Source organism: Andrographis paniculata, unplaced genomic scaffold (genome assembly GCF_009805555.1).
Source record: "Andrographis paniculata isolate CXL003 unplaced genomic scaffold, ASM980555v1 Contig60END, whole genome shotgun sequence".
NCBI lineage: Eukaryota > Viridiplantae > Streptophyta > Magnoliopsida > Lamiales > Acanthaceae > Andrographis > Andrographis paniculata.
The window spans coordinates 2,246,861-2,259,780 of record NW_026137596.1 but is presented as its reverse complement, the minus strand read 5'-3'; the positions used below and the strand labels follow the sequence as shown (position 1 = coordinate 2,259,780).

The 12,920-nt window shown below is 31.3% G+C and overlaps 2 protein-coding genes across 2 annotated transcripts; one reads left to right on the top strand and one right to left on the bottom strand.

Annotated features, from left to right (window-relative positions):
- Positions 1-160: 160 nt before the first annotated feature.
- Positions 161-3,887, bottom strand: LOC127259877 (THO complex subunit 4A-like). The gene is made up of 5 exons (XM_051287487.1): positions 3,583-3,887; positions 3,358-3,480; positions 2,292-2,360; positions 2,015-2,199; positions 161-877 (listed from the first exon to the last, which is right to left on the bottom strand). The coding sequence occupies exons 1-5, from the start codon at positions 3,742-3,744 to the stop codon at positions 709-711; spliced, it is 708 nt and encodes a 235-aa protein (XP_051143444.1). The 5' UTR covers positions 3,745-3,887; the 3' UTR covers positions 161-708.
- Positions 3,888-8,330: 4,443 nt separating this feature from the next.
- Positions 8,331-11,231, top strand: LOC127260173 (putative E3 ubiquitin-protein ligase XBAT31). Its single transcript, XM_051287874.1, has 8 exons — positions 8,331-8,612; positions 8,747-8,806; positions 8,981-9,052; positions 9,218-9,339; positions 9,463-9,603; positions 9,678-9,785; positions 10,071-10,329; positions 10,410-11,231. The coding sequence occupies exons 1-8, from the start codon at positions 8,433-8,435 to the stop codon at positions 10,794-10,796; spliced, it is 1,329 nt and encodes a 442-aa protein (XP_051143831.1). The 5' UTR covers positions 8,331-8,432; the 3' UTR covers positions 10,797-11,231.
- The last annotated feature ends 1,689 nt before the right edge of the window (positions 11,232-12,920 follow it).

The following is a 12,920-nucleotide window of genomic DNA, read 5'->3' as shown; positions in this document are numbered from 1 at the left end:
ACACCACCTTAAATGCAATGCATGCATAAAATACAATAATACGTAACCTCACATTTTATTTTATATATATATATATATATTTTTATCATTTTGAGCTAAGAAGGAAATAAAACATGAAAGCAAACAAGGAGGCCTATGATAACACTGCTTGAAGCCCTCGTCCTATAACAGAGATCTGCCCTGTGGATCCCTTCATTCATTCCTCCACAAAGATTACAACATCAGAAACTAACCGAGTCCGAGTCCGAGTCCGGGCATGCATACCATACCATATCATGTCGCCAACATTACCTCCTCTGTCTGATTCAGACAACAGCTTTTCATAGGCAGGCATTGGATGGATGGGACCAGATCAAGTCAGTTGCAAGCTGCTGCATATCACAAACAAGACTGCAATCCAAGTTGCCCCTCACATCTATCTGTCTTTGATTCTCGCTCAGGGAAAGGGATCCATAATCAATCCTCGGTATAATTAGGAAACAAATGTAGGCCGGGGATGGGGGATGGGGATGGGGATGGGGGTGGGTCATTACACGCGACTCTAAATGAAAGATACAGACAGTGTCATCAACATAATAACGTGAAGTGTTCATGTTCATGTTCCACTTCCCCGTTGTCTTCTTTTAAAGAGCAAATGCCATCAAAATACGATACCAGACTGACCTTTTAACGCCAAATGCAGAACGCCATTCCTTAATAATATGTATTTCAGTTACTCTGCACTGCATCTGCGTGGTACTTCTCCAAATCAGCATCAAGATCCTCTGCAGATAGCTTCTCACCACGACCTCTTCCCTGCTGCTGCTGCTGTCCACGCCCCCTTCCGAATCCACGCCCTCGCCCACGCGGTCTTCCGAAACCACCCCTCCCTTGTGTGCTGTTCCACAAAGTTCAGATAATGTTATAGCTAAAGTAAATGCAATATATATAGACATATATACATATATATAAAACTCTTACATAAATACAATAATTCAATATCATTTAGTCTTCATCTCTTATTCAAGTTAAACAAACTAATTCATATGAACAAAACCAGCATACATGCTACAATTAGCTATCACTTCCATTGCATTCCATGTAACATCATTCAATAATTATATGCTGCTTTTATATGTATATATATATATATACAAAAAAAAAAAAAAAAATCCGAACAATTTTACCCAAAAAGGTGCAACAGTTTCAAGTTTTCAAAATGAATTATTTATATAAGAATTTTCAGGTAAGAAGGCAAATTTAATCCCCTAAATGCAAATATTTTGATGACAGAAAATTTGTTTCTGATTATTGCAAGCTCGTACAAAAATTCAAGAATTTCCAGCTGAGCAGAAAAAGTTGCTCATTCAATAGCACTTGTTTCACCTATTTGATTCTCATCAGTGCAATCAAATATGACAGATTAATAATTTTCTTAAAGAACAAAAGTATGGAAGGGTTAACTTCAAAATAGAAACAGTGAACACATTACATGGCAAAAGTTAGTCGAGAAAAAGAAATCATAACTGATAACTTCTCACCACGACCTCTTCCCTACTAATAACTTGAGACAGACTAGGGAACAGAAGGATACAACATACATATTAGCTCATGTAATAGATGCATACACCTCCATGATCTAATTGCATCCTCCATTCTCAACTCATTAAAGCTTCAGATATTTACTGTCTTATTTTCCTTCCCTAGCAAATAATTGCTTCAACCAATAACAAGGCTGCTAGTCTATATGGCTGAGAGAGGGACAAGTATATCAGAGATTCAGAACTACATGCAAAAATCTATAGGACAACAATTATGCTTAATGTTGAAACTAGGTAGGCCTTGATGAAGTTTATATTAAGGTATGACAGGAATCCGTGCATTCAGATTTACAAGCTTTTATACTTGTGAAACACCACTTATTGTGCAAATAATTGAACTTCCGATCAAAAATAAATAAATAAATTGAAACTAAATCTCATGAATTGTTGCAAGGAGTGCACAACATGTAACATTAAACAACCAAAATACACACCTCCTAGGTGGAGCTAGATATGGATCAACAAAAGCACCAACGGGTGGAAGGGCAACGGCCGGTGTGGAAATGTTTGTCCCAACAAGTTCAATCTTCATTGGTTTCCCATCAAGCTGAACATTATTATACTTCTTGACAGCATTCAATGCATCTTGTCTTCGTGCGAAGACAATTTCAGCTGTACCCTGAAGAAAAATGTATTTTTTTCCCTTTTAAACAAGGCAAGATACAAAGTGGACCATAAAGCAAGACTGGGTAGGCCAAGCTTGGATGATACCTTCGATCGGCCACTTCTATCATAATGTATACCATATCGTTTCATGTCACCAACCTCTGCAAACAGTTCCTGCATTTTCATCATTAAATGATTTCGTTTTCAGCAAAGTTTATTGGAGGGTAATATTTGAAAATGAACAAACAGCTATAACTAATAATGTTGAGGAAACTCAAGAGGAACAAGTAAATGCAACCGATAAGTTCAGGCAACCATTGTGCCAATACGATAGAATTTGTGTTTGTAGAATACACATATTTGAAGTTAGCAGGTGCTTAGTAGTCAATGGGCATAAAAAAAAAAAAGCAAAATTCCCAGTTATAAGCTTATAGCAATTTGAAAGTTTCTAAGACAAGTAACGAGCACCCAAACCCATTACATAATAATATAATTACAAGATAATTCTCCCCACAGTCTATATTGAGATACAATGACAACATCCAATGGCAACACAAACCAAAGGGTTTTGCTGAGCTTTTCGCCATGTGTAATAAATAAATTCTACCTGTATGTAATCACCTACTTACCTAAATCCATATAATTGAAAACCAGTCATTTATACTTATCAGAGCAGTCTATATAAACATTAGAGCTGTTAAACAACCGAGCTAGTAAGACTGATAGGACAAATAAATGAACAAAAATTGAATTGATGCATCTCCAACTATGGACTGAAGCTTGAAAGTACCAAAACTTCATAGCCGAAAAAGATGGCTCATCAAATGTTTGGACATTTTCTACGTTATCAAATTTGATGGTTAAACCAAATCAAATTCAAATAATGGTTTTTGTTTAATCAAACCCAAACAATTTTATTAGCTTAACAAACAGATTCCTCTATATGTATAAACATTGAGAATTACAACTACAACGCCCATTTTTATACGCTGCAATTCTCCATCAGCTAAAGCACAAAAGGCACAACTACACTGCACTTCCCAAAACAGCTAGTTCATCACCAAAAACAAAATAATATGCATTGGAAAGCCACAAGGTGAATGTTCAAGTAGAAACCAATTGAAAGAAAGAACGAATATAAAAGGAAATCTTCCGAAGGAAGAGAAATCACCTTAATATCCTCATTCGAGACACCATAATCCAAATTAGATATGTACAACTTGGTTCCAGTCTCAATACTCGAAGCTGCCCCGCCTCCGGAGAACATGTCATGGCCCCAATTCGATTCAGGCGCCTATACCAAACCCACAACTCATCAAAATCAGACAGACAGACCAACAAATCAAACCCTCCTCGATCCCAACCACAAACATCAAAACCAGCAGCGGGATCTGACCTTGGGGGCTGCGTAGGGAGCGAGACGATTGGCAGACCGGATCGGCTGTCGTCGAGCCGGGCCGGGCCCGTTGGGTCGGCCTCCTCTGCCTCGATTTCCGGCGGGCTTTTTGTTGATCTTGATTAGATCGTCGAGCGTCATATCTAGAGGAGCGCCTGACATCTTCAGTTGTGAAAGCTACGGAGATCTGAAGAAAGAGCGGACGATTAGGGTTCGGGGGAAAGGATTCTATTTGGGGAAGAGAGAAGAAAAGGTTGGATTTGGAATGCGCCCAATAAGCTGACCCAACCGAAGAAGCGATTTTGCTCGCTGTCTAAGAAAATATATATGGGTGTATCCAAATTTCTTGTATTTGCATTTGGCCCTTCGTACTTTGCATAAATAACAAAAATATACACTAAACTTATTTAGGCTTTGTTTTACATTAGGCATTTTCATTCGTTTGACCGACTTTGACGTTATTCATTTTTTTCAAAAATATTATATCAAAAATATATTTTTTTATAAAATTTCATATTAAATACTATTTTTTTTTCCTTAAACTTCAAAATTTTCAAAACCCTAATAAAAATATTTTAAGATTAAGATTAAAAAAATAAAATAAAATAAAATTGAACACAAATTTATGCAATAAACAGTATATTTTCATCAACTCATAAAATTAATATTTCTTTCATTTTAATTTAAATTATTTTTTTATTATTTTTATTTGTGCCACTTAAAAATATCTATTTTTTATTTATTTTAAACAATAATAATATACTAATATCAAAATACATTTATTTTTATTTAAATTACAAATATATTATTATATACACAATTACTTGAAAGTTAAGTAACAAAAATATAAAAATCTCTCACACATTTCAAAAGTATTAATATTTTTTATATTATCAATAAATTTTTTATGCCTCACAAACAAACTCGTTATTTAAAAAGACAATATTTTTTTTATTTTAACTTTTTATTTAAATAATAATTTAAATTCGGGTAGTCATTCAATATTATATATATATATTTTTTATTAATATTATAAATAATACTCCAATATTTATATTTACACAAATTATATTTTATTCAATTAAAAGCAATAGTTTAATGTAAAAATATTATTTATTTTTATGTAGTAAATATACATTTTATATTTAATATAAAAAATATATTTCAAATAAAAAAACAAACATATCATATATTATTCAATAAAATTGTATATTTTTTTAGAGAAAATATAATAATAATAATAATTAAATCAAATCAAAATTCAAAATAAAATGTTCCAATTTTCAGCACAAAATTTTAATTTGTTGCTCTATTCCGTGTTTGGATGAGTTCATACATATTTATTTTTGAATTTTTTAAAAACACTTGATATTAGTGAGTTCATATATGAGATTTATAAAATATAAATTATCTTTTAATATTCCATCTAGTTGACAGAATACTGTATATTATAGTCTCTCTAATATATTGTATTAGTTGTATATATGATGCAAAAATTGTGTTTGTTTTGTGTTTTAATTTAAAATACTTTTTTATTTAAAATATAAAATATTGTGAAAATAATATATAAATAATAAGTATGTAATATAATAATATTTTTAAAAAATTATATTGAAATTTTTTAGTAAAAGATCAAAGCCTCCGTTACTTATCACTAATAATTGAGATAAAAACATTAATTTCAATATATATTTACATTACATTACATCCTAATTTTTTTAATTATTCTTCAAAATTGTCTAAAACTTCAAAATTTTATATATATATATATATATATCTATATCCACTCTCATAAATCACTATATCATATAGCCATTTTTTTTTCCAAATAATTTTTAATAAATTGTCTAAATGAAGCTTTAAAGTCCTTTTTACAAACAAATTTTTAAAAGTTTTATTGTTATTTATCAACAATATATATGTTTTTTTTTTAAGTATATAATTATTTTTCTAATAAAATATTATATAAAATATTTATTTTGTTTGCTATTTCCAAAACTTGTCAAATCATACAAAAATTTTATGATTAAATTATGTGTTTGTTTTGTGAAATTGTTGAAAAATATATATATTTTTTTAGTATAAAAAAATTTATGTGAGAATATAAAAATAATAAATATGTGTAGTATATTTATTATTTTTGAAAAAACGTGTAACATAAAACTATTGAGAAAACAAAGAAGTCTAGATAAATATACTATCATTTTCAATATTATGAGAGTATTATTTTGTATTTTTGTTTCTAAAAAAAATACATTTATAAAAAATGTCAAATGTAACAATTATCTATATATATACACGTTCTTAACAATTTTTTTTTTTTTCATTTTTTAAATAAAAATATTATTATTTAATTTTAAGTTGTTTAATAAAAATATAGCCTTTTAATAAAATATTGAATTTGTTCATGTTTTTAGGTGAAATAATCTTTATAAATATTATATAAAAAAATATAATATGTACATGGTAACATAATATATAATACTATTATATTATTTATTTATAACAAATTAACAATAAAACATAAAATATTACTTTTATATTATAAATACAATTTTTTATATTTAATACAAAAATATATTCATTTAAAAAAATATAAAATAAACATATTCATTATATTAAAATACTATTTAAATTTAATTTGAAATAAAAAAAGACAGATCCAAACCAACACAGCACAACTATAAGGGAGGAGCCACTTGCTCATTTTAAAAATGAACTATATCAAGGGTGTGTTTGTTTCGGGTTTTGGATTTTGAGTTAAGATTTGAATAGTAAAAGTTTTATGATGTGATATAAATAAGTGTTGATGTAATGTTTTGAATGTAAAATTGATTTTTAATATAATATAAAAAATAAAAAATAAGTGTTTGATTTGATATTTTTAGAGGAAAAAAATAGGATAAATAGTGAAAATCTAATCTAATCCCCCAAACAAACACACCCTAAAAATATTTTAGTAATAAATTAAAACAGATACAGATGTTATTTATTATGTTTATAATTCCATTAAACTTATTTTTTTTTAAACATACTTCGTTCGTTTTAATACAATAGTCTTATTTACTATTTTTGTCCGGCTAAAAACAATAGTTTTATTTCCATAAATCCCACTTAAATTTTGTGTCCAATACAACCAAGACTATAGTTCCGACACAAAGGAAGTATTAATTATTCATTTTTCGCATAAAATATTTGTTATGTTTTATTGGTAGTTGATTAATATTTATTTTCATATAAAAGAATATTTTATTTTATAAAGGAATCATATTTAAATTAATGTTGAAATCACATCATTCTAAAATCAAACTCCCAAAAAATACAAATTTATTTTCTGCTTTAAAAAACACAAATAAACATATCCCGAATATTTCTTTTATGCCATTGGAAAGAGCAAACAACAAAGCAAGCAGGCCTTCTTTAATTTTAAAGGTGGACCAAGTCGTCGGTTTTTGTGTTAGAAATTATTATTTCTTCATCCCAAAAGTATAGTTTTTGTTGTGTTTGAGCACAAAATTTAAAGAATATTGATATTATATTGGTAGCCGGTAAAACGTAAAGGTAAATAACTAGTTTGCCCTTTGTGAGTATATTAGTGTAAAAAGTAGTGACAATTGTATAATAATAATGAAAAAGTAGGGGATAGTTTTATGGTGATATTGTTATTTATGGAAATGAGAATATTGTTTTGTAACAGACAAAAATGATAAACAAAACTATTGTATTGGGACGGAGGGAGTAGTATATATATATTATTTATGAGCCTAAATAAATATTTGAATATTAATATTCTATGATAAAATAATATTCCCTCCGTCCCACCTATCATGTCCACGTTGTCGTTTCTGTCCGTCCAACATATCATGTCACTTTCTTTTTTTTGAAAAATGATTATATACTTTAATCTCATTTTAAATTTTTAAATTTTTTTTTTAAATTTTAATTAAACTAATTAATTATTTTAATATTAATTTATAATTATTTATATTATAGGATAGTTATATTCATTAATATATTCTTAATTACCTACTAATTAGCTGACATGTTATGTTGGACAAAGGTAATATATTTTTATAAAATTATGACAATTATATAATAAATATACAAAAAGTACTAAGTAATTAGAGTTTATTTTTCTTTGCCTAAAATTATTTTTAAACCATCATATAAAAATTAAAAAAATATATATATTAGAAAAACATTAAAACACAGGAATCAAATACAAAATTTAGTTCAAATTAAATAACACTAAAAAAAATTACTAATATGTAAAGGACTGTGCGTTTGTTAGGTTTTGACCAAAATCAAGTCATATATATATATATATTAAAATTAATTAAAATTAAAATTAATGTGATTATATTATATAAAAAAAGAAATTATACTCCATAATTGATTGAGAATGGTATAATAGTATTTTTTTAATACAAATATATAACCTGTTACATAAAGCATATTTAAAAAAATTACTGAAATCAATGTAGCAATAGAGAGAGAACTGTAGTGGACAGAGGTTTGAATATTCAATTATTCGGTGTGAAGGCGTGGAATTAGGAGCGATCAATTTAATTTTAAAATATTAATTAATTAATTAATTAATAGTGAGTGAGTGTATGTGTGTGTATCGATTCGACAGTGTTGATGGGAATCAAGCAGATGCGGGCTGCCCGCAAAATATCTGCCCGCTGCCCGTCGCCACACGGGCAGCCCTCGCCTCGGTCTTCTCCATCCCGGGCAGCTCCAAACTCCGACACTTCTCCGCCCCCATTCATTATCAATAAATGCTCCCTCCCTCCCAAATGAGCCTCTGATGTGAAACCACCGCTTCCGCCTACGACGGCCGGCGAGCAATGGGTCAGCGCCTGAGCTGCCGAGGCGGGGAGGAGCAGGGGCTGTTCGCTGCAGCTCAGCTCGGCGATGTCGACGCCGTCGAGGCAGCTCTCCAGAGGGATTCATCTCTTATTTCTCGCGCCACAGTGTACGATCGCAACTCGCTTCTGCATATTGCAGCTGCCAATGGCCGGATCGAGGTGCTTTTTGTTTTCGATTTTATGAATTTTGGGGATTGTATCTCTGGAGAGCGAAGAGTTGCTGCTTTTGTTGAATGTTGGTTGGATTTTGATTGCTGCAGCTTCTTATGTTATTTGATTTTTTTGTGCTTTAGGTTGTTTCTCTGTTGGTGGATCGATCTGTTGATGTGGATGTATTGAATCGGCATAAACAGGTGCGTATGGAGAGATTAAATTGTTAGTTAGTTAGCTAGCTAGCTAGCTCATTGATCGTTTGATTCGATTTTGAGTTCGATGTTAGTTCATTGATTAGTTGAATTTTGATGGTGAGAATCATTTGGTTGTGGAGTCACACTTTCAATTTGACGGATCTTTGGGTGATTCGGCAGACTCCATTGATGATGGCTGCAATGCACGGCAAGATCTCGTGTGTTGAGAAGCTGATCGAATCCGGCGCCAATGTACGTTTACAGAATCTAATAATTAGGGTTCTTACTTCTTAGCATAGTTTAAGCCTTCGATTTTATGTCTTTTTATGCAAATTGAGCTGTGATTCAACATAGAAATAAGAAATCCATCGATCCATGATGTGTCCTAACTTTTAGATTTCCTTTATCCGGGATCAGATATTGATGTTCGATTCGCTCAATGGAAGAACATGCTTGCACTATGTAGCATACTATGGGCATTCCAATTGCCTGCAGTTCATCCTCACCATCGCCCGGGCCTCCCCAGTTTCATCTTCTTGGTAAGCTTTTCTCGAATCTGATCTACATTAGGTGCAGTGATACAATGCCTTTATCGATTCAAAATCAACTATAAAAGAAAATTAATCTTTCGGGTGTTGATCTCATCAATGATTTGATTACAGGGGATTTTCACGATTCGTGAATGTTAGAGATCGTAAAGGGGCGACGCCATTGCACTTGGCAGCCCGTCAAGGACGCCCTCAATGTGTTCATTCTTTGTTGGATAACGGAGCCATTGTTTGCGCTTCGACCGGCGGATACGGGTAATAATCTTTGCCTTATCGCCCTGGCATTTTGATCTCGGTGTCTGAAAATTCGTTTCGCTTTTATTCTACAGTTTTTCGGGAAGCACTCCCCTTCATTTGGCTGCAAGAAGTGGTTCAATCGATTGTGTTCGAGAATTGTTGGCTTGGGGCGCCGATCGATCCCATAGAGACGCATCGGGGCATGTTTTCTTACAACTTACCTTCATTTTTAGTACTCTCTATGTCATCCAAATTTATTCTCGTTTAATTTTGTAGTAAAAAATACTATTTTTTTTCTACATTTTCTTTACTCTTGAAAAGAAAATTTTTTATTTTTATTTATTTTTCTTAAAACACGTGCCCGATCAGATGAATATACTTTTTAATGACGGAGGGAGTACTAATTATAATTGCGTTTTCATAATTTTCGGGCGAAATTTTGAGATAGCGTTCGTTACCGTATACGTAAATGTATTATTGTTCAGGAGAATTCCGTATACGGTAGCTCTAAGGCATCACCACGGAGCGTGCGCGGCTTTGCTAAACCCGGCATCGGCGGAGCCTCTCGTGTGGCCGTCGCCGTTGAAGTTCATAAGCGAACTTAACCCGGAGGCGAAAGCTCTCCTCGAACGAGCCCTCATGGAGGCAAACAAGGATCGAGAAAAGGCGATCTTGAAGGGAACGGTCTACTCATTGCCGTCTCCGTCAAACTCCGAATTAGGGATCGACGACGATATCTCCGAGGTAATCGATTCACCGTCTCCCTACATTAAGCCATTTCGAGACAATCTTCGTACATAAATACGTGTTCTTGTTGTGCGTAGGAAAGCGACGGAGACGTCGATCTTTGCTCGATATGCTTTGACCAAATATGCACGATCGAAGTTCGAGACTGCGGGCACCGGATGTGCGCGCAATGCACGCTCGCCCTATGCTGCCACAACAAGCCGAACCCGGCGAATTCTTTCCCGCCGTCGTCATCGATTCCCATTTGCCCGTTTTGCCGGAGCAATATCGTCAAGCTCGTCGTCGCTCAGGTCAGGCCCGACAGTGACTCGAAACCGCGGAAATCGTGGAGGTCCCGTCACCCGAGCGAGGGAAGTAGCAGTTTTAAGGGGCTTTCGACGTCCTTCGGAAAACTCGGCCGCGGCTCGGGTAGGATCGTCACTGATGACGAGATCCTCGACAAGCCTATAAGCCTCGATACGTAGCGGCACCTCTCGCCGGCGACCGGCGGCAGGTAAGCAATGAATGTGAGATCCAAGAAGTCATCACCAAGAGAAATGAGCTAATGGCTGATTGTGTAATGTTGTATTGTTAAGAGTAGATTTTGAGGTATTCTTTTTTGAATGTTGGTAATATTTTATTTTTGATGGTGAAAATTGTTGGAATTCAATAAAAAGGGTTGAAAAATAAGTGAAATTTGGGGGTGGGGTGGGGTGGGGGTGTACGTTGGTTGTTTGGATGTGTAAGAATTATCAATTGTTGTTATATGTTGAGACAAAAATAATTGTTGTAATAATAATTTTTGTTGGGTAGTAGTAGTAGTAGTAGTTGTATTTTATGATCGTATGGTAGGAATTAATTAGTATGGTATTTCTTGTGCTGTGGCTGATCCATGTGATATATATATAACGTTATGTGTATGTATGGTAATGGTTGTTCTTGTTCTTGTTCTTGAATTGTTTGCTTCAATCATATACTGCGTAACTTACAATGGTCCCCACCCCACCCCACTCACTTTCACATCCAGAGCCAGAGGGAGGGGCAGATGATTTTATTTTATTGATTTCTCATATCCATTTTGTTATTTTGAATTTTCTACACTTTTTAAATTTACTAATATAATTTTCTCATATTACAATTAAACAATAAATATTTATATTTTAATTATTATTACAACAATGGCATCAAAATATGTATTTGATTTAGGAGTAAAACTGTTCATTCGTCTATTACATACAAAAATAAAATATAAATATTTTAAATCTACATGCAAATATATAAATGAAGACATTGATTCCAGACAGAAATATATCATTTTCTATCTATTGTACTTTCAAAGACATTTTAGCCAATATATTATGGACTATTATCACATATAAAATACTATCTTTGTCCCTTAAATATATATATATATTATAATATATATTTATTTGCTTTTTTTTTTCATATTTATTTTTAATATTAATATTATATTAATATGTAAATACAAATTCAAGAAAAGACAATAATACATTTACTATTATACAAATAATTTATTTGAATTATTTGGTTTTAGTTTGGATTTTAAATGTGAATTTGAATATAAATAATTTTTAATATAATATTTTATATATATTATATTTTTATCAGTACTATATATATATCTAATTATATTAGTTTTGATTTAAAATCAAAATCAAACAGTCTTATCATTGTATATAGTAATATAATTGATTTTTTTTGTCTATTATAAAAGTAATTTTACTTAGCTTTGAATTTGAACCAATTACTTATTAAAGTGGGGACTCATTTATGAATTTGTTGACTTTATAGCAGATTTATGTTTGAGGGATGAATTGTTTGTTGGTTTAGTTCCGTAGAAGAACTAAAGTGGCTTTTTAAGACTAAAGCATGTTATTAAAGTTATTTTTATTCATTAGCAGGCAATGATTTACTAAACGTGGTCAAATATTAAATGGAAACAGTAAATATTCATAATATCAAATATTGCATATATTTGTTTCGGGGATTTTCCCCAAACTTCACTATTTATTTAATTTTTTTTTCAAAAAAACATTAAATTAAACACTTATTTTTCATTTTTTATATTATACTAAAAATTAATTTTTCATTCAAAATATCATATCAAACAACTATTCAATTTCAAAATTTTTACTATTCAAATCTCAATTCAAAATCCATATCCCCGAACAAACACACTATATATCACAATATTTAATTTATTCACATATTAAATATAGGTAGGCTACATACTTAGGGTGTGTTTGTTTGAGGGATTTGTTTGGATTTCTACTATTCACCATATTTTTTTCCCCCAAAAATATCAAATCAAACACCTATTTTTTATTTTTTTATATTATACTAAAAATCAATTTTACATTCAAAACATCACATCAACACCTATTTATATCACATCATACAACTATTCAAATTCAAAATTTTTACTATTCAAATCCCAATCCAAAATCCAAACTCCCAAACAAACACACCCTAAATGGGTTTATATAAACTATGTTCAAATGAATAGTAGCAATTAAATATATCAACACCAAATTCACCCAGCATATAAAATCATGTATATATATATATATCATGATAGAGTTAAAAGA